Source organism: Thamnophis elegans, chromosome 5, assembly GCF_009769535.1.
Source record: "Thamnophis elegans isolate rThaEle1 chromosome 5, rThaEle1.pri, whole genome shotgun sequence".
NCBI lineage: Eukaryota > Metazoa > Chordata > Lepidosauria > Squamata > Colubridae > Thamnophis > Thamnophis elegans.
The window spans coordinates 95,794,211-95,816,143 of record NC_045545.1 but is presented as its reverse complement, the minus strand read 5'-3'; the positions used below and the strand labels follow the sequence as shown (position 1 = coordinate 95,816,143).

At 46.9% G+C, this 21,933-nt stretch overlaps 2 protein-coding genes across 2 annotated transcripts; both read left to right on the top strand.

The window, feature by feature from the left end:
* The first annotated feature begins 12,790 nt into the window (after window positions 1-12,790).
* LOC116509662 (protein ABHD16B-like) lies at window positions 12,791-14,098 on the top strand. Its single transcript, XM_032218914.1, has one exon. The coding sequence runs from the start codon at window positions 12,791-12,793 to the stop codon at window positions 14,096-14,098; it is 1,308 nt and encodes a 435-aa protein (XP_032074805.1).
* A 4,336-nt stretch (window positions 14,099-18,434) lies between these two features.
* Window positions 18,435-19,887, top strand: LOC116509657 (protein ABHD16B-like). The gene has a single exon (XM_032218909.1). The coding sequence runs from the start codon at window positions 18,435-18,437 to the stop codon at window positions 19,812-19,814; it is 1,380 nt and encodes a 459-aa protein (XP_032074800.1). The 3' UTR covers window positions 19,815-19,887.
* Window positions 19,888-21,933: the final 2,046 nt, after the last annotated feature.

The window sequence follows — 21,933 nt, the reverse complement described above, 5'->3', positions numbered from 1 at the left end:
TTAGGATAACCCGCTCCCTATTAAATAAAAGGGAAGCGGGGGAACCCTTGCAGGGCAGAGCTGAGGATTATGCCCAATTCTTAGCGGACAAAATTGCTCGGTTTCGGTCGGACTTGGACTCCATCCCTGCAGTTCCAGCCGAGGCACAAGAGGATCAAGTAGAACGTCTCTGGGTTGAGTTTCAGGATGTTACCCCCGGGGATGTGGACAAGGCCATGAGGGCTGTAAGTGCCTCCACCTGCGTACTGGACCCGTGTCCCTCATGGCTGGTTACTAACAGCAGTGAGGTGACACGAGGCTGGATCCAGGCGGTTGTGACCGCCTCTCTTTGGGAGGGGAACTTCCCCGCCGCACTGAAAGCGGCGGTGGTGAGACCCCTCCTAAAGAAGCCATCTCTGGATCCAGCTGTTCTTAATAACTATCGCCCAGTCTCCAACCTTCCCTTCCTTGGGAAGGTTGTTGAGAAGGTGGTGGCCTTCCAGCTCCAACGGTCCTTGGAGGAAGCAAACTATCTCGACCCCTTCCAGTCTGGCTTCAGACCCGGTTACAGCACAGAAACCGCTTTGGTCGCATTGACCGATGATCTCTGGAGAGCCAGAGATAGAGGACATTCCTCCATCCTGGTCCTCCTTGACCTCTCAGCGGCTTTCGATACCATCGACCATGGTATCCTTCTGCGACGACTGCGGGAGGTGGGAGTGGGAGGCACCGTGCTGCGGTGGTTCTCCTACCTCTCGGACAGGTCGCAGTCGGTGTTAGTGGGGGGGCAGAGATCGTCCCCTAGGCCCCTAACATATGGGGTGCCTCAGGGCTCGGTCTTATCCCCCCTACTATTCAACATCTACATGAAACCGCTGGGAGAGATCATCCGTAGGCACGGGATCAGATACCATCAATATGCGGACGATACCCAGTTGTATCTGTCCGCCCCGTGCCAACTCAATGAAGCGGCAGACGTGATGAACCGAGGCCTTGAGGCCGTTATGGACTGGATGAGGGTTAACAAGCTTGTGCTCAACCCAGAAAAGACCGAGTGGCTGTTGTGTTTCCCTCCCAAAGATTCGACCAATATTCCATCACTCAGGCTGGGGGGTCAAATTTTATACCCCTCAGAGAGGGTCCGCAACTTGGGAGTCCTCCTGGACCCACAGCTATCGTTTGACCACCACCTTACGGCTGTGACCAGGGGGGCATTCGCCCAGGTTCGCCTGGTGCGCCAGTTGCGACCCTACCTGAATCGGGAGGCTCTCACAACAGTCACCCGGGCCCTCGTGACCTCTAGGCTGGAATACTGCAATGTGCTCTACATGGGGCTGCCCTTGAGGAGCATCCGGCGACTTCAGCTAGTACAGAACGCGGCCGCGCGAGTGATTGTGGGTGCACCTCGGTTCACCCACATAACACCTATCGTCCGCGAGCTGCGCTGGCTACCTGTCGATCTCCGGATGCGCTTCAAGGTGCTATTAGTCACCCATAAAGCCCTGCATGGTAGTGGATCTGGATACTTGAGAGACCGCCTTCTGCCAATTACCTCCCTGCGACCAATTAGATCTCACAGATTGGGCCTCCTCCGTATTCCATCGGCCAGCCAGTGCCGGCTGGCAACCACAAGGAGGAGGGCCTTCTCAGTAGTAGCCCCGACCCTTTGGAACGAACTCCCCGTGGAGATTCGTACCCTCGCCACCGTCCAGGCCTTCCGCACAGCCCTTAAGAACTGGCTAGCCCGTCAGGCCTGGGGACAAGGATAGCGGCCCCTCCCGAATGATGAATGTATGTTGCTTATTACTTTTATTATATGTGTCCACGTCATTGTTTTGTATTCCCCCTCCCTGATTTTATGTGAGCCGCCCTGAGTCCCCTCAGGGAAAAGGGCGGCCTACAAATGTTAATAAAATCTATAAATCTATAAATCTATAAATCTGAGGTGCGCTTTCTAATTGCCGTCCATGTGTTTTTCTTCTGACTGGAACGGAAGACCAGAGGAAAAGGAAAAACTGTTTGGTGTGTTGTATATACACAGCCTTAGATGAAGATTAGACAACCTGTGACTCGTTGGGTCCTCCTTGCAGAGATATTTCCTCACCTAAACAGAGAAACAGAACGACCACAAACAGGCAAAAAAAGCAGACTTCCGACTTCCTGCTGGCTTCCCCATTGACCTTCCTTGCGGGAGGTTGGCAGGGAGTGCCGGAAACAATGACTATACGACTGCAGCCATATCTTGGTTGAATTTCAATTCCTACTGGAGTCCTGGCTCCCAAAACTTTGGTCCCTTTCTGTAAGGTATCACAATTTAGACGCTTTGATTCAAAAACCCTTGCAAGAGCTGAGGTGGCGCAGTGGGTAGAGTGCAGTACTGCAGGCTACTTCAGCTGTTCAAATCTCACCGGCTCAGGGTTGACTCAGCCTTCCATCCTTCCGAGGTGGGTAAAATGAGGACCCGGATTGTTATTGGGGGCAATATGCTGACTCTGTAAACCGCTTAGAGAGGGCTGAAAGTGGTATATAAGTCTAACTGCTATTGCTATTGCTCTACAATGCACCGTTTTGCCCAATTGAAGGTTACAAACAAATAGCCATGGGAGTTTTAGCCGGGCGTAGATAAATTGGTTGTAACATTTAGGGTCCCGAGGCTGAAGATGAAAGAAAGTAATCCACCCACAGATAGCTGAACCAACAGAAGTTTATTGAGAAAAGCAGTTCATGGATAGCAGAATCAACAGCATGAAGCATTCCATGGATAGCAGAATCAACAGCAAAATTATTAATCATCATTCTTATAGTGTTTGCAGCTTTTTAGTTCTCACCTACTTTACGTGTTATATCATTATTGGTTAACAAGTCTCCAAGGCACAATCATTGGTTAGTCATTACATCATTGGTGTTCGTGGGAATGTACATGTTCTCACACCCTGAATGAATCAAGTGTTATCATTCAAATGAGTGAATGTTACAGGTTATACTTCGTATCATCACCCCGTGTCCTTGTTCGTTCCTGGGGAACACATTGCAACAGCAAAGAATAGCTGACAAGCACAGATTTGCTGCAGATAGCTGCAGTTTGTACTTACACGTGTAACTTCAGTTCTTTTTTTTTTTTCATTTTTAATAACTTTATTTTAAACACATAAACACATCAACAAAAACAAACACATAACTTAAAAACAACATAGGAACAATAAGTTCCATCGTATATCATATCGCAGTTCCGAATCGGTTTCTTTGCAGTTAGTGTTTTCCCTTCTATACATTTCTATCTTGCTTCATAATCTCGTTATTCGTTATCCATTTTTATGTACATTTCTTTCTTTCTTTAAACTTAGCTACTTATGACCAGATATTATTTACCTATATTATGCTTTATATTTTTACTGTCATTTATTCTCTTAGATACAGTTATAGATATACATTCACATAATTATTCTTTTCCTTTGCCATTCTTATATTATTATTATTCCATTTGAAAGGTTATAAGGTATAGTTTAAAATGCTTTGTTTGCCATCCTTCGCACCTGCTAAGACACCACCTTGTTTTCTCTTTCTTTTCTTCCTCCCTTCCTTCTCTACTTCCTTCCTTCCTCCTCTCTATCCCCTTCTTCCTTCCCTTACCTCTTCCCTACTCCTACCCTCTTTCTTCTCCTTCCTACCTTCTCTCCTTCTCTTTCTTTCTCTTCCTCCCCCCTCTTCTTCTTTTTCTCTCCCTTCCACCCACCTTCCCTTACCTCTTTCTTCTTCCCTTACCTCTCCTCCACACTTCTTCTTCCTCTCCTACTATCTCTCCTTCTCTTCCTCTCTCTTCTACCCTCCACTCCTTTCCTTTCCTTCGTCCCTCCATTCTCTACTTCCTTCCTCCCCACCTTTCCTTCCTTCTTCCCTTCCTTTCTTTTCCTATTGTTATAGGTGTCTCTTTCAGATCCCAGTTCATGTTTTCTTGGGGATGGTATTTCCACACACCCAACTTTGTTTCATATCCTTTCCTTTTTTCTTTAGGATTCTACAGTCTATCTTCCAGCTATCGTCCCGTAACCTCAGTTCTCAGTTCTAACCTCCAGATGATTCACTGTAAAAACCCTACAAAATGCTTAACCAAGGATTGAACAAGAAGAGGTAGTAGTTCTGTTAGCACTGAAAATCTTGGGTCGTTCTCTAGAGATGTGACTAGCATCAAACAGTTTTCCTCAAATGATGTTCAGCTATTGGTAAGACCATGCCTGGAATCCTGCATCCAGTTGTTTTTTTTTAACAATTTTTTATTTTATCAATTTCCTATATACATTCACAATTATATGATCTCATAACTGTTATTAATAATATGTATTTATAACAATTTTTTCCCTACAGTTGACAATATACTTGAAAATTGCTTTCTTGCCATCCCATAGATCCATCTTATCTTACAACGGTCCTACATCTTCTTCCCTCCCTCCCTCTTTCCTTCCCTCGTTTCTTCTCTCCTACTCTCCTTCCTTCCCTCCCTCCTTCCCCCTTTCCTCCCTCCTTTCCTCCCTCCTTTCTTCTCTCCTTCCTTCCTTCCTTCCCTCCTTTCTTCTCTCCTTCCTTTCCCCCTTCCTTTCCTCCTTCCTTCCCCCTTCCTTCTCTCCTACATTCCCTCCTTCCTTCCCTCCTTTCTTTTCTCCTTCTTCCTTCCCTCCTTCCTTCCTGCATCCAGTTTTGATCACCACGATATAAAAAAGATGCGGAGACTCTAGAAAGAGTGCAGACAAAGAGCAAAACAAAGATGATGAGGGGACTGGAGGCTCAAACATAGGAAGAACGGTTGCAGGAACTGGGGATGTCTAGTTTAATAGAAAGAAGTGTTGGAAAAAATCTCCACCTGGGCTCAGCTCCAAGTGGGGAAAAAGACACTCGAAACATGGAGGCTGCTTGGAAAGATGGTTTAATGGCGGACAGGATCACATGGCTGGAGCTCCTGAACAGGAAACGGGGGCCACAGGCTTCCAGATGTTGGGTGAAGACGAAAAAGAGAGAGAAGGGGCTTCCTGTCAGTTCCTGGGTTTTTTATACTCTTCAGTTCGGCCCCACCTCTCTGTTTCCTGTTCCTGTGTAAGAAATGTATTCTGATTGGTTTGTCAGACTCCCAGGGGCTAACTTTGTAAGTCGTGTGCCTTTTTGAGACCCAAGCTTGGTTGAGTTCCCAGATGCCACGTGGTGAGTTTCTGCAGAAGGCTAATCCTACCTTTGTTATGAAAGACTAGCTCAGGCTTCTTTTCATGGCCCATTAACAAAGGTGAGGGGGCTATTAAGAGAGAGTCTGTTTCCTGCCTAAAAACATGTTTCTCCATTTCTTATCCAGGGAAATATAATATTCTGCCTTTTCAATATTTCCCAGGATATTTCATTTTTCTAGGAGAGGGGTGGGTTCTAACTTCCTACAAAAGGACGAGGGGAGACATGATAGCAGTCTTCCAATATCTCAGGGGTTGCCACAAAGAAGAGGGAGTCAAGCTACTCTCCAAGGCACCTGAGGGCAGGACAAGAAGCAATGGGTGGAAACTAATCAAGGAGAGAAGCAACTTAGAACTAAGGAGAAATTTCCTGACAGTTAGAACAATTAATCAGTGGAACAACTTGCCTCCAGAAGCTGTGAACACTGGACGTTTTTAAGAAGATGTTGGATAACCATTTGTCTGAAGTGGTGTAGGGTTTCCTGTCTAAGCAGGGGGTTGGACTAGAAGACCTCCAAAGTCCCTTCCAACTCTGCTATATTATTATTCTGTCTTAATCCTTATTTTGGAGGCCAAAACACACCTGATTTATTCCAGGATTAACAAATAATGGTGTTTAGTGCAGAAGTCTCCAACCTTGGCAACTTTAAGAACTGTGGATTTCAACTCCCAGAATTCCCCAGCCAGCCATTCTGGCTGGGGAATTCTGGGAGTTGAAGTCCACAAGTCTTAGAATTGCCAGGGTTATACAATAGCAGAGTTGGAAGGGACCTTAGAGGTCTTCTAGTCCAACCCCCTACCTAGGCAGGAAACCCTATACCGTTTCAGACAAAACATTACACTGAGAAACATTAATCTAGGATCGCACCCCCCCTCCCCTCCCTGCCCCAATCCTGGTCTATTCTCCACAGTAATCATTTCCCACCTAAATCTTAAACTGAGCTGATCCTAGTTACCTTTCTCAAAACCAACCAAGATTAGCTAGATGATCCCCAGGGATCTTGCTGGATCTCTTGCTGATTTCCAATTCCACTCTATTCCCCCGCCCCCAATTGAATAACACTTGAGCAAGTAAATGCATTTGCTCCGTTATTTGTAATCTAGGCATTTTTTTTTAATTTTAAAACTTTTTTTTTAAGCTAAATGGAGAAGTAAAACTTTTGAAAGGGGAAAACGGCTTTAGCAATTGGGTGTCAGGATTTTGCTGGCTTTGCAGAGGCAAATTCCCCTCAATGACACTCACAGCTGCCTGGACTTCACTCTTTCAAATTCTTTGCCCCTTTCAGCCAAATTTTATTCCAGAACATCCAAAAGTCAACCTTTTTGGTTAGTGGATAGTTCAATGTGTTGAGCCAGTAGGTTAATTTAGTACTGGTATTCCTTGACTAAACGCAGCTCACTTAGTGACTGCTTAAAGTTACGGCACTGATGACTATTTCTAACAGTTACCACTTTTTAACCCAAATAGAATAGATAGAATAGAATAGCAGAGGTGGAAGGGACCTTGGAGGTCTTCTAGTCCAGCCCCCTGCTTAGGCAGGAAACTCTCTACCGTTTCAGACAAATGATTATCCAACTTCTTCTTTAAAACATCCAGTGTTGGGGCATTCACAACTTCTGGAGGCAACTTCTGTTCCACTGATTAATTGTTCTAACTATCAGGAAATTCCTCCTCAGTTCTAAGTTGCTTCTCTCCTTGATTAGTTTCCACCCATTGCTTCTTGTTCTACCCTCAGGTGCCTTGGAGAATAGCTTGACTCCCTCTTCTTTGTGGCAACCCCTGAGATATTGGAAGATTGCTATCATGTCTCCCCTAGTCCTTCTTTTCATTAAACTAGAGATACCCAGTTCCTGCAACCGTTCTTCATGTTTTAGCCTCCAGTCCCCTAATATGTTGCTCTTCTCTGCACTCTTTCCAGAGTCTCCACATCTTTTCTACATCGTGGCGACCAAAACTGAATGCCGTATTCCAAGTGTGGCCTTACCAAGGCCTTATAAAGTGGTATTAAGACTTCACATGATCTTGATTCTCTCCCTCTCTTGATGCAGCCTAGAACTGTGTTGGCTTTTTTGGCAGCTGCTGCACACGGCTGGCTCCTATTTAAATAGTTGTCCACTAGGACTCCAAGATCCCTTTCACAGTTACTACTGTTGAGCAAGGTACCACCTATACTGTCCCTGTGCATTTCGTTTTTCTTGCCTAAATGTAGAACCTTCCTTTTAGAACCCCATAATTATTATCTTCATTTAATGACCCCATAATCCCTCGAGGGGAGTGAGTGTGGGCAACTGGAGCTAGTAGAGTATTTACTGGCCGGATGCCCTTCCCTGTCGCCTATGTGGAATTTTGTTCAGCAGATATATTCTCATGGGGCCCAGAGAGAGAAATATCTCCCTCTACCTAGGATCGAACTCACAGCCTCCAGATTGTGAGGCAAGAGCTCCACCTCTAGGCCGCCGCACCGCTTTTTGACCCCATAACCATGTCATCAAAATCTAAAATCTTGGCAATGGGGTCATCCTTGTGACAGTTGCAGTGTCCCAAGGTTTTGTCACCCCCTTCTGACAAAGTCAATGCGGAAGCCGGATTCACATAACAAACAGGTGACTAACTCATCAACTGAAGTGATTCACTTAATGACTGGCAAGAAAGATCATAAAATGGGGCAAAGCTCACTTAACGTCTCACTTAACTAAATTTGGGTGCAATCATGGTCGTGAATCCAGGACTAGCCGTAATCAGATTAAGGATGTCAGGTGAATTTCATGACATGATAGACGGTCTTCAGATTATGTGCTTCCCCTCCTCCCTTCCTTCTCCTCCTTTTCCTCTTTCTCCTTCATTCTCCTTCTCCTCTTCCTTCTGTCTCCATGTTCTTTCATCTCTCTCTCTCTCCATCTATCTATCTCCCAATCCTCTACCCCCTCTCTCATCTGCCTCTGTCTGTCTGTATATCTATCTATCTATCTATCTATCTATCTATCTATCTATCTATCTATCTATCTATCTATCTCTTTTATCCATCCATCTGTCCATCCATCTATCCATCCATCCATCTATCCATCCATCTATCTATCATCTCTTTTATCCATCCATCTAACATCCATCCATCCATCCATCCATCTATCTATCTATCTATCTATCTATCTATCTATCTATCTATCTATCTATCTATCTATCTATCATTTCTTTTATCCATCCATCTAACATCTATCTATCTATCTATCTATCTATCTATCTATCTATCTATCTATCTATCTATCTATCACTTTTATCCATCCATCCATCCATCCATCCATCCATCTTATTCATCCATCCATCAATCTATCTATCTATCTATCTATCTATCTATCTATCTATCTATCTATCTATCTATCAATCAATCTTTTATCCATCCATCCATCCATCCATCCATCCATCCATCCATCCATAAAAGTGATCCATCTATCACTTTTATCCATCTATCCATCCATCCATCCATCCATCTATCACTTTTATCCATCTATCTATCCATCCATCCATCCATCCATCCATCCATCTATCTCTTTTATCCATCCATCCCTCCATCTATCTCTTTTATCCATCTATCATCTATCTATCTCTCTTTTATCCATCCATCTATCATCTATCTCTCTTTTATCCATCCATCTATCATCTATGTATCTCTTTTATCCATCCATCCATCCATCCATCCATCCATCCATCCATCCATCCATCCATCTATCTATAGAAGATGATTTGACGACACAGATTAAATCCATTCTGTGGCACCACCCAGTGGTCACCTACTTTGATGTACCCGCACGCAGCAGCTCTAACCTTATCCTGCTTGGCATGTCCACAGACTCCCCCTTCTTACTATGCCAAGGTTGGAAGACACACAAGCAGCGCAGAAGTCGCAGCCAGCTCACCACAACCAACTCACTGCGCAACAACTCGCTGCAGGACAGGAGTTAACAATAATATCAAGGAATGGTGGAATAGAATCATTAAAGAAAGGATCCAAAAGGAGGGACAAAATGAAATGTGAATGACAAAAATTACTGTATTTTTAAATTTAAATATTTTTTAATAATTAAATTGAATCATTACATCAGGGGTGTCAAACTCACTTTCAGTAGGGCCACATGAGGGCTGCAGTTCACTGGGGGGGGGGGGGCGACTGGGTGGGTGCGGCCCAGAGGTGGGATTCAGCAGGTTCTGACCAGTTTTGGAGAATTGGAAGCAGAAGTTTTGAGCAGTTCGAAGAACTGGCAAATACCACCTCTGGCTGGCCCCGCCCCTCCCTATTCTCTGCCTCCCAAGTCCCAGCTGATCAGGAGGATCAAATGGGGATTTTGCAGTAACCTTCCCCTGGAGTTGGGAGGGAATGGAGATTTTATAGTAGCCTTCCCCCTGCCATGCCCACCAAGCAACGCCCACAGAACCGGTAGTAAGATTTTTGAATCCCACCACTGGTGCGGCCAAAGGGGGGGCGTGGCCAGCATAACGCCACTCACTGGGTGTGGCCGGCTGGGTGGGCGCGGTCAGCTTGACACTATTCCCCAAACTGCTGGCACGTTTGTTTCCTCTTCACATTGGGTAGACCGGGCTGAAGCAACACGGACCGGCTCTTTACGTTTTCCAGGATGGCCCCACGGGCTGAATCCTCCCACGTTGCCGGCTGGATCTGCCCACATGACAAGCCTTGAGTTTGACACACACACACACACACACACACACCGCACATTATATTATCGCATGGCAAGTTGCCCATGGTGACGTTGGCAGCAGCAAATTGTCCCGTTCCAGCTTGAAAGAATGGGACAACTCTCTGTGTGTGAGTCCTTATAAAAGTTCTACCTTGCTCAATAGTAGTAACTGTGAGAGGGATCTTGGAGTCCTAGCAGACAACCATTTAAATAGGAGCCAGCCGTGTGCAGCAGCTGCCAAAAAAGCCAACACAGTTCTAGGCTGCATAAACAGAGGGAGAAAATCAAGATCATGTGAAGGGTTAATATCACTTTATAATGCCTTGGGAAGGCCACACTTGGAATCCTGCATTCAGTTTTGGTCGCCACGATGTAGAAAAGATGTGGAGACTCTGGAAAGAGTGCAGAGAAGAGCAACAAAGAGGATTAGGGGACTGGAGAGTAAAACATATGAGGAACGGTTGCAGGAACTGGGTATGTCTAGTTTAATGAAAAGAAGGACTAGGGGAGACATGATAGCAGTCTTCCAATATCTCAGGGGTTGCCACAAAGGAGAAAGAGTCAAACTATTCTCCAAGGCACCTGAATGCAGGACAAGAAACAATGGGTGGAAACTAATCAAGGAGAGAAGCAACTTAGAACTGAGGAGAAATTTCCTGACAGTTAGAACAATTAATCAGTGGAACAGAAGTTGCCTCCAGAAGATGTGAATGCCCCAACATTGGAAGCCTTTAAGAAGATGTTGGACATCCATTTGTCTGAAACGATATAGGGTTTCCTGCCTAGGCAGGGGGTTGGACTAGAAGACCTCCAAGGTCCCTTCCAACTCTGCTATCGTATTGTAATTAAGCCCAGCCCACCTGGAATTGACTTTGACTCTTATCTCCCGCCATTTTTGGCTTGGACTGTTAGTAGTTCCGATTCTTGTAGACAGCTTAAGCTTGCAATAAATCTTTATACCTAATTTGAACTGCCTGAATCTCCTGAGTTCCTAGGCGTTTGACATTGGCAAATGTCAATGAATTATATCTGAATTATAAGCAGAGCACCCTATAGCAGTGTTTCTCAACCTTGGCAACTTGAAGATGTCCGGACTTCAACTCCCAGAATTCCCCAGCCAGCAAATGCTGGCTGGGGAATTCTGGGAGTTGAAGTCCGGACATCTTCAAGTTGCCAAGGTTGAGAAACACTGCCCTATAGGACAGTAAAATGTATTACATTAAAAAAAAATCATAAACAGCCACCGAAATCCCACTCAATCCTCAACATTCTAAATTAAATATGAGCAGTGAGAAGTCTCAGAATGTGCCGAAATTTGAACTCCTTTCAAAAAAAAAAAAACCACCCCTCACAAGATATGAAAGACAAAAAGGATAAATATAAAAAGTGTAAAGAGGGGGACATAACTAAGGCAGAACATCAGCAAATAGCCCGAGCTTGTAAAGAGGAAGTGAGGAAAGCTAAGGCTCATAATGAAGAAAGGCTTGCCACAAAAGTAAAAATTAACAAAAAAAGCTTCTTCCAACATGTTAAAAACAAGAAAAAAAGTTAAGGAAACCATTGGTCCATTGCTGGGAGAAAGTGGCAAGAAGGTGACAAGCAACAGGGAGAAAGCAGAACAATTTAACTCATTTTTTGCATGGTGCCCTAAGCAGATGCTTAGTCTGCTTAATAGTTAATACACCACTGATCATGAGAGAGAAAGAGAGGGAGAGAGAGAGAGAGAGGGAGAGAGAGAGAGAGAGGGAGAGAGAGAGAGAGACAGACGGGGGTGAGGTGGGGAGACAGAAAAATAGAGAGAAAAAGAAAGAGAGAAAAGAAAGAGAAGAGGAGAGAGAAAAGAAAGAGAGAAAGTGAGAGAGAAAAGAGAGAGAAAAAAGGGAGAGAAAATGAGAAAGAAAGAGAGAGAAAGTAAGAAAGAGAGAGAGAGAGAGAGAGAGAGAGACGAGGGTGAGGTGGGGAGACAGAAAAATAGAGAGAAAAAGAAAGTGATAGAGAGAAAAGAAAGTGAGAGAAGAGAAGGAGAGAGAAAAGAAAGAAAGTGAGAGAGAAAAGAGACAGAGAAATAGAAAGTGGGAGGGAAAAGAGAAAAAAGGGAGAGAAAATGAGAAAGAAAGAGAGAGAAAGTAAGAAAGAGAGAAAGAGAAAGAGAAAGGGAGAAAGAGAGAGAAAGAGAGAGAGAGACTGCATCTGGGTGGGCTTCATGGCTCTCTTGGGGATGCGGTGGCTCAGAAGCTAACATGCTGAGCTTGTCAATCAGAAAGGTCAGCAGTTCAGCAGTTTGAATCCCTAGCACTGCATAATGGAGTGAGCTCCCGTGACTTGTCCCAGCTTCTGCCAACGTAGCAGTTCGAAAGCACGTACAAAATGCAAGTAGAAAAATAGGAACCACCTTTGGTGGGAAGGGAACAGCATTCCGTGTGCCTTTGGGGTTTAGTTCTGCCAGCCACATGACCACGGAGACGTCTTCGGACAGCGCTGGCTCTTCGGCTTTGAAACGGAGATGAGCACCGCCCCCTAGAGTTGGGAACGACTAGCACATATGTGCAAGGGGCAAGCTTTACCTTTATATGGCTCTCTCAGGCAAGTCCTCAGAGGAGAAATTGCTCACAAAGGGAGGTTGCCCTGGCTAATTATTACCTCTCTCTGACCTGGAGGTCTCTCAAAGGACATGTCCTCTGCCCATTGCATGGTGCCATCCTCCTTTTCCATAACACCACCTGGGTGACCTCAAGATGTTCTAACACAGTTCAGGAGCCACATCTCCTTTGGGGCCAAATCCTGAAGAAGTGGCTCACTCCCGGTCTTATGTCCAAACCAGGTTGGTGGCCGTTCCTCCTCCTCCTCCTCTCCTGCCAACTTCCTTTCATTTATCTCGCGCTTTTCAGGTGACCTCACTCGAGGGCGCCACCATGTGTTTCAAAATGGAAACGTGCCTGAAGCTCAAGGACAGCTATTCCTTCAAGAAATGGCCCATTGCGTATTCCTGGGATGAGGACAGCAAAAGTATCAACAGCAAGAAGGACAACATCAGTCACAGGAGCTCCCTATCGGATGTGGAGACAGCGGCCCAGGATGGAGAGGCCAAGAAGGTCAAAATTAGCATCCTCCACCAAATGAAGCGGGCATCCGGCACCTGGATCAGGTACACCTTGGCACACTCCCTCGGTCGCTGGCTGCTATACCCTGGTTCCATCTGCCTCTTGAACAAAGTCCCGCTGAAGCTGCTGGTGAACGGGAGGACACGCCTGATGGAGGACTTTCGCGGGAAGCGGGCCAAGCTGTTGGCGTGCGACGGGAACACGATTGACACCATGTTTGTGGACCGGCGTGGGGAGAACTCCGGGAAGCTGGGAACGCAGCTGGTGATCAGCTGCGAAGGGAACGGCAGCTTTTACGAAGTGGGGTGCTTCATCACCCCGTTGAAGGCGGGGTACTCTGTCCTGGGATGGAACCACCCTGGTTTTGCCAGGAGCTCGGGCAAGCCGTACCCCGAGAATGACGTCAACGCCATGGAGGTGGTCCTCCGGTACGCCATGCACCGTCTGAAATTTAGCCCAGAGGACATTGCCATCTACGGATACTCCTTGGGGAGCTACACTGCGACGTGGGCGGCCATGGCTTACCCAGAGTTGGGAGCCCTGGTCCTCGACGCTTCCTTCGATAGCTTGCTCCCTTTGGTCGCCAAGATGGTGACCAAGCGGGTGCGGAAGCTAGTCCTTCAGACGATCAAAGAGAACTTCAATCTCAATGTGGCGGATATGCTGCGCCACTATCAAGGGCCGGTGCTCCTCATCAGGCGGACCTTTGATGAAATCACCACCACCCAGTACCACCTGGAGAGCCATCTTCCCGTGATCCAGACCAATCGAGCCAACGACCTACTCCTGCAGATCTTAAAGTGCCGTTATCCTAACATCATCTCCGGGGTAGAGGAGGTCGTCCAGCAATGGCTCACTGCCGACTGCCCTCGCGTGGAACGCTTCATCTACCACAATTTCTACCGGGTGGATGACAACTGGTGTCTCGATCAACTGAAGACCTACCGCTCCATCGTGGGGAGCCAGGATGAATTCCCCTGGAACGTCGGGAGCGACTTAGAGACTGCAAGGAAGAAGCACCTGGCTTTGTTCCTGGCCAAGAAACATCTGAAGAACGTGGAGATCACGCATGGGAGAACGTTACCCCCGGACGAATTTGAGCTGCCTTGGAAGCTCTAGCCAGGCCGGCAGATGGTGGGTTTGATAGCAGAGTAAGAGAGAGAAATAAAAGCTAGGATACATCATTGCCTATGGTTGCCCTGAGAGGTTTGTCTAAGGATGAAGAACTTATGACTCAAAAGGTGGATAGGAAGCCAACTTTCTGCTTCTCAAAAGAGCTGAGGAATGGAACTGGCTGGGTCCACCCAGGTTAACCATGGCAGGTAAAGATCTACTGACGTCATGTGCACCAAACCTGGTTGACTATTAGCTTGGTTGGTTGGGATGATGGTGGTTTTTGCTTTAGGGTTCATTATCTCCTCAAGCCTGTGTCCTAAGTCCACTGTTGACCCATGAGTGTTGTGCCAGGTCAGGGGTCGGCAACCTTAAACACTCAAAGAGCCACAAAAGTCCTAACCAGAAGCCTCCCGTTCAATTCTGGAGCCAACCGGAAGTCTGGTTCCCCCACCATAGAGTCTCCTGCTAGCATAGCGTCCTTTTTCCTTTGCTGACCGGAAGTGCAGTTCCCCCACCATAGAGTCTCCTCCTAGCACAGTGTCCTTTTTCCTTTGCTGACTGGAAGTCCGGTTCCCCCACCATAGAGTCTCCTCCTAGCATAGCACCCTTTTTTCTCTGTTGACTGGAAGTGCGGTTCCACCATAGTGTCTTCTCCTAGCACAGCGTCCTTTTTCCTCTGCTGACTGGAAGTCCGGTTCCCCCCACCATAGAGTCTCCTCCTAGCATAGCACCCTCTTTTCTCTGCTGGCTAGAAGTGCCGTTCCACCATAGAGTCTTCTCCTAGCACAGCGTCCTTTTTCCTCTGCTGACTGGAAGTCCGGTTCCCCCACCATAGAGTCTCCTCCTAGCATGGCATCCTTTTTTCCTTTACCTGTTCTAACCAAAAGGCCTATCAATTGTGGAGCTGACCAGCGACAGGGAGCCGCAGTAGAGGGATGAAAGAGCCACATGCGGCTCCAGAGCTGCAGAATTGCTGATCCCTGTGCTAGGTTGACCACCAATCATATCGTGAAGTATGTGGACGGTACAACAGCAGTGGGCTTTATTCAAGATGGCAAATGACTCTGGCTTCTCCTATTGAATTTCCTTTCCTTGTCAAAAGGTTACAAAGGGAAATCACGTGACTCCAGGACACTGCAACCCATAATAGATATGAGTGGGTTGCCAAGCATTCAAATTTTGATCAAGCGACTGTGGGGATGTCGTGTGTATGTGAAACAAGTGTGAAAAATGATCCTAAGTCATTTTTTTCAGTGCTGCTGTAACTTCAAACAGTCACTAAATGAATTGCTGTAGCTGGTGTGATGGAATGTGATCTGGATTCCAAGGAGGGAGGGGCTGCATTCCAGAGGGCAGCCAAGTTTAGATAGTTTGTTTCTTAACAATAGGAGTAATTCACTTAACAACTGTGGCAAGAACTTTCATAACATTGGACAAAACTCACTTTAACAACTGACTCTTTGGCAACAGAAAGTTTGGACCTCAGTTGTGGTCATATGTTGAAGATTACCATATTTTTCGGAGTATAAGACGCACCTTTTCCCCTCAAAAAAGAGGCTGAAAATCTGGGTGCATCTTATACGCTGAATATATTTGAATTTGAATTTATTGACATTTGTATGCCGCCCACTCCCTTGGGACTCTGGGCGGCTTACAGACAAGACAAAGAAACATATATAAAAATCAAAATATAGCATTTTTGGCCTCCTGAAACCCTGCCCCCTTCACAAAAATGGCTGTGCAGAGCCTTTAGGAGGCTTTCGGAGATCTCCTGGAGGCTGGGGAAGGAAGAAATTAGTGAAAAACGGACCGTTTTTGCTCATTTTGGGGAGGGGGCATCACCCAGGAGCACCCCCTAAAGGCTATTCATGCCTTTTTATGGAAAAAAACAGGGCCGTTTTTGAGAAAAACGGGGCGTTTAGGGGAGGTTTGCAGAGTGCAAAACCTTTTTAAAAAAAATTTGCCTCTTCAAAACCTTGGTGCGTCTTATACTCTGAAAAATACGGCACCTGCTTTCTGCTTTATTTTGGCAAGATTCTGTCTTTAGGTGAGGAACAATAAAGGAAATTTGCTCAGAAGGAATTCTTTCAGGGGTGAAATCCACCAGGTTCGGCTCAGTTCGGCCGAACCGGTAGGGACAATTGCCATTAGTGCTGCGAACCAGTAGTAAAAAAAAAAGCTTGTGAGGATTGTGCCACTCAGTTGTGAACCATGCAATCGTCGGAAGCTTTCCCCCCGCTTTTTAAAGCATTTTTTCCTGCCTATTCGCTCAAACCAGCAAGAATTTTTTTTTTCAAAAGTGGGGGGGGGGAGTTGGCCCCACCCACCCAGTCACATGACCCCACCACTACAACCAAGCCACGCCCACAAAACCAATGGCAAAAAATTTAGATTTCACCACTGAATTTTATATGTCTTTTTTGGTACTTGGAGCCTGACAGCTGGCAACCTACGGAATTTTTCGGTGTATAAGATGCACTGGAGTATAAGATGCACCAAAGTTTTGAAGAGGCAAATTAAAAAAAAAAGTTTTTGCACTCTGCAAACCTCCCCAAAACAGCCCATTTTTCATGACAACCGGCCCGTTTCCTCCCCCCCCCCCCCGAAAAGGGCATGAATAGCCTTTAGGAGGCTTGTAGAGTGCTGGGGGGGGGCAAAAATGAGTAAAAAAAACCTCTCTTTTTTTGTGAAAATGGGCCCATTTTTTGTCCAAAAAAGGCATAAATAGCCTTTAGGAGGCCTTTAGGGGGTTGGGAGGGGGGCAAAATTGAGCAAAAAACTGGCCATTTTTTGCTTATTTCTGCCCTCCCCAGCCCCCAGGAGAACTCTGAAAGCCTCCTAAAGGCTATGCATGGCCATTTTGGTGAAGGGAGCGGGGTTTCGGGAGGTGAAAAATGCTGTATTCAGTGTATAAGACACACCCAGATTTTCAGCCTCTTTTTTGAGGGAAAAAGGTGCGTCTTATACTCTGAAAAAATGGTACATATTTCCAAAAAGCAACCCATATTTTCCCCAGACCTCCTTCCATTCCACTTAGTTCTTTAGTTTTTCAAACGTAACTCTCTTTTTAGCAAGACTTCTGAACTGGTTTTATTGCCGAGAAATTGGGATTGGTGTATCCATTTTGATCTCAGAGTGGGAAACTGACACCCCCTCGCCAGCCCTCCAGCCTCATTTCGTCAACCCTAGAAATCGATGAGAAGGCTACACCAGTTGGATAATGGTTTTACCAGTGCCCTCCAGGCAGAGTAAGAGTTGGAAGGGACCTTGGAGGTCTTCTAGTCCAACCCCCTGCTTAGGCAGGAAACCCTACATCATTTCAGACAAATGGTTATCCAACATCATCTTAAAAGGTTCCAGTGTTGGAGCATTCACAACTTCTGGAGGCAACTTCTGTTCCACTGATTCATTGTTCTCACTGTCAGGAAATTTCTCCTTAGTTCTAGGTTGCTTCTCTCCTTGATTAGTTTCCACCCATTGCTTCTTGTCCTGATTTCAGGTGCTTTGGAGAATAGCTTGACCCCCTCTTCTTTGTGGAAGCCCCCATAAATATTGGAAAATGCTATCATGTCTCCCCTTCTTTCCATCAAACTAGACATACCCAGTCCCTGAAACCGTTCTTCATATGCTTTAGCCTCCAGTCTCCTAATCCTCTTTCTTGCTCTTCACTGCACTCTAGAGTTTCCACATCTTTTTGGCATCGTGGGGACCAAAGCTAGATGCAAATATTCCAAGTGTGGCCTTACCAAGGCCTTATAAAGTGGTATTAACCCTTCACGTGACCTTGATTCTATCCCTCTCTGTTGATGCAACCTAGAACTGTGTTGGCTTTTTTGGCAGCTGCTGCACAAGGCTGGCTCATATTTAAGTGGTTGTCCACTAGGACTCCCCAAGATCCTCTTGCAATTACTACACTTGAGACAGGTAGGACCTATTCTATAACTGGAGGACATTCTCCTCCTCTATCCTCCATCGTGGTCTTCTGGACCTCCTGTCCACAGGGGCGGGGGAGCCCTCAGGCCTGCTCAGGCAGTGGCCCTTGCCTGATTTGGGAGCTGCTTGAGCTCACAAAGAGGACTGATGTCACCCATTATTACGCGGTTCTTGTAGGAGGGGATGCTGAACCACCTTGAGATCTGCATTGGACATGGTTTCATCATCGTCACAGAGATGTCCTTCTAAAGCTAGCGCCATGCAGCTATGAAGGGAGTGGTCCAGCCACGAAGGTCCTACTTCTGAGACATCAGAAATATCCAGGTGGGGGTCCTTGCCGTAGCCCCCTCCGTTTTTTTTAAAAAATTACTTTATGCGGCTCCTAGAGAATAAGCATCGTCTCCCTATGTGCGTCTTCTGTTTTCCCAAAGCGCTAGGCCGGGTTTTTAAGGCTTATTTTACAGCCAGTTATCACTTTGACTTTGCGAACTGGCCGGTGGAATTTCGATGGGACGAAGCAGGAGGCAGCAGCTTTCCGGAGACGCACACTGACCATGGCAAGTCCCGTAAGCACTCTCTCAAGGCCGTGCCAGGGGCTTGTCCCCCAGAACTGGCGTTTGAGGCCGGTCCTTGTGGACATCGGAGTAGCCAATGGAACCTGATCAGCAGTGTCAAACAGTTGCCCAGTCGACTTGCCAGTTACATCATGGCTCACTCCTTAGGCCGGTGGTTATTGTACCCAGGATCGGTCTTCCTTTTGAACCAAGCCCTGCTCCCCATCCTGGCCAAGGGTCAGACTCGCCTCTTGCAAGAGTATAATGGGAGGCGGGCAAAGCTGGTAGCCCGGGACGGGAATAAGATCGACACTATGTTTGTGGACCGGAGAACCAGGTTAAACATCCCCGGAACGGAACGAGGGAACCGCCTCGTGATCTGCTGCGAGGGGAACGTCAGTTTTTATCAGTGGGGCTGCCTGTTCACCCCCTTAAAGACAGGCTACTCGGTGTTGGGGTGGAACCACCCTGGCTTCGCCGGAAGCACCGGGCAACCGTACCCGAAGAACGACGCCAACGCAGTGGACGTGGTGATGAGGTACGCCGTGCTCCGCCTGGGCTTCCCGGTGGAGGACATTGTGATGTATGGGTGGTCCTTAGGGGGCTATTCGGCCACCTGCGCTGCCATGTCCTACCCAACGCTGGGCGCGTTGGTCCTGGATGCCACCTTTGACGACTTGCTCCCCTTGGCTCTGAACGTCATGCCCAAGAGTTGGAACAAGCTGGTGGTGAGGACGGTGAAAGAGCACTTCAACCTCAACGTCGGGGAACAGCTGTGCAAGTACTGTGGCCCCGTCTTGCTCATTCGCAGGACCAAGGATGAGGTCATCAGCACCTGCCCGGTGGGTCTGGAGGACCAGATAGACAATCTCCGATGCAACAGGGCCAACGAACTCCTCATCCAGTTGCTGCAGCACCGCTACCCATGCGTCATGTCCCAGGAAGGACTGGAAGCCGTCCACGACTGGCTCCGAGCCTTCAACCCCAAGCAGGAAGCAGCCCTTTACCAACGCTACCAAGTGAACGACGACTGGTGCCTGAAGGAGCTTCAGAGCTACAAGTCCATCCTGGGGCTGAAGGACCACTTCCCTTGGCAGATTGGAAAGTACAGCCAGCGCCGAGAGAAGCAACAGCTGGCCGTCTTCTTAGCCAGGAAGCATCTGAAGAACGTGGAGGCCACCCACTGGTCTCTTCTGAAGCCCGACGACTTCCAAATGCCGTGGCGGTTGTAGCCGGAAGAGGGGGAGACGGACACGGAAGGGAGAAAAGAGGAAGCGACAGACAGACAAAGAGAAAGTCTTGGAGAATTGGATGGTGTGTCTCTGTTGTCTTTGCGCGATGTGCCCTTTCCCCCCAAGTACGGGTCCTTTGGTTTTGCTGGATCAATCACCATCATCTATGGCAGGGCGAAAGCTATGGGCCAGCACATCTTATGGGGCAGCAGGCCCACTGTAGAGAATTAGGGTGATAGCCAGTGGTGGGATTCGAATAATTTAACAGCGGGTTCTCTGCCCTAATGACTGGTTGGGCGTGGCTGGGTGGTCATGTGACTGAGTGGGTGTGGCTGGGTGGTCATGTGACTGGGTGGTCGTGGCTGGGTGGGCGTGGCTGGGTGGTCATGTGACTGGGTGGGCGTGGCTGGGTGGTCATGTGACTGGGTGCGCATGGCCAACTTGATTGATTTCACCCTTAGGAAATTTCTCCTTAGTCCAACTCACAATAAAATAGAACAATAAATTAGCAATGTTCTAATATTTACAATATAATAGAATTGGAAAGAAATAGAGTTGGAAAGGACCTTGGAGGTCTTCTAATCCAACCCCCGGCTTAGCCAGGAAACTCTACACTACTTCAGACAAATGGTTATCCAATCTCTTCTTAAAAACTTCCAGTGTTGGGAGTATTTAAAATTTCTGGAGGCAGGCTGTTCCACTGATTAATTGTTCTGTCAGGAAATTTGAGGGGCTCCTACAAAAATGAGGGAGTCAATCTCTTTTCCAAAGCACCGGAAGGCACAAAAAGAAACAATGGATGGAAACGACCATATTTTCGGAGTATAAGACGCACCTTTTTGCCTCAAAACAGAGGGTGAAAATCTGGGTGCATCTTATACACTGAATACAGCATTTTTGGCCTCCTGAAACCCCGCCCCCTTTGCAAAAATGGCCTTGCAGAGCCTTTAGGAGGCTTCCAGAATGCTCCTGGGAGCTGGGGAGAGCAAAAATGAGTGGATAACGGGCCATTTTTTGCTCATTTTTGCCCCCCCCCCAGCCTCCAGGAGTACTCTGGAAGCCTCCTAAAGGCTATGCATGCCCCCCCCTTTTTTGACAAAAAACGGGCCTGTTTTGGGGAGGTCTATAGAGTGCAACCCCCCCCCCCTTTTTAATTTGCCTCTTCAAAATCTTGGTGCGTCTTATACTCTGGTGTGTCTTATACTCTGAAAAATATGGTAACCAAAGAGAGAACAAGCTAGGACTAAACAGAAATTTCCTAAGGGTGAGACCAATCAACCAATAGAATAGCTTGTCTTCAGAAACTGTGGGTGCTCCATCATTAGAGGCTTTTAAAAAGAGTGAGGGAAGTACACCCCAACAGGACAGCGACGGGAACCACTAAAACAATGCAAAAAACTTAACTATTCCCCGTTTTTAAAAAAGTCAACTCCAAAGCAACTGCCGCCAGCTGAGAGGAAAACTAAGAGCAGTTGCTCATGCTAATTGAAAGCCTGGGCATGCTGCCAAACACCATTAACCCTTCTAACTCTATTATTCTAGGTTTTCTATGTTCTAAATTGGATTCTTTACCGCAGAAGCAATACAGTTGGCTGGACAACACATGCATTAAATTCAGGGCCTGTATGATCAAGCTGCATCATTGTCCCCTCTTGTATCTCCCCTCCCCCCAAGGAAACAAGAATAGCCAACATTGCAGCACACACACACACACTCACTCACTCACACACCTCTGTCATGAATGTTAGTCAGTTGGGGAAATAAATATATATGTTTATGTTCTAACCTTGGCTTCCCCAGCAGCACGAAGCCGAGTCCTCGTCCTGATAAACCCCTTTTATTTAATTGACAGTGAATTCCTTTCCAGCAAAGTCTTTCCTCTCCCACAGTCTTTCAAGATAGTTCACAATTACCGACCTTTCTCAGGATTGGAGAGCGGACAGGCCAGTATCTTTCAGATGCTGCATTACGTGGCAAGAATGCAGGAATGAACAAATTGTCTCCTGCAAACTCCACTCCCCTGTCACTCCTCTTTTATTCTCTCTGGGAGGGGCCATTCACCGTCCACCTGTGGCCTTACTCCCAAGTCGACCCCTGTTCCTTAGCAGTTCCCTTCGTC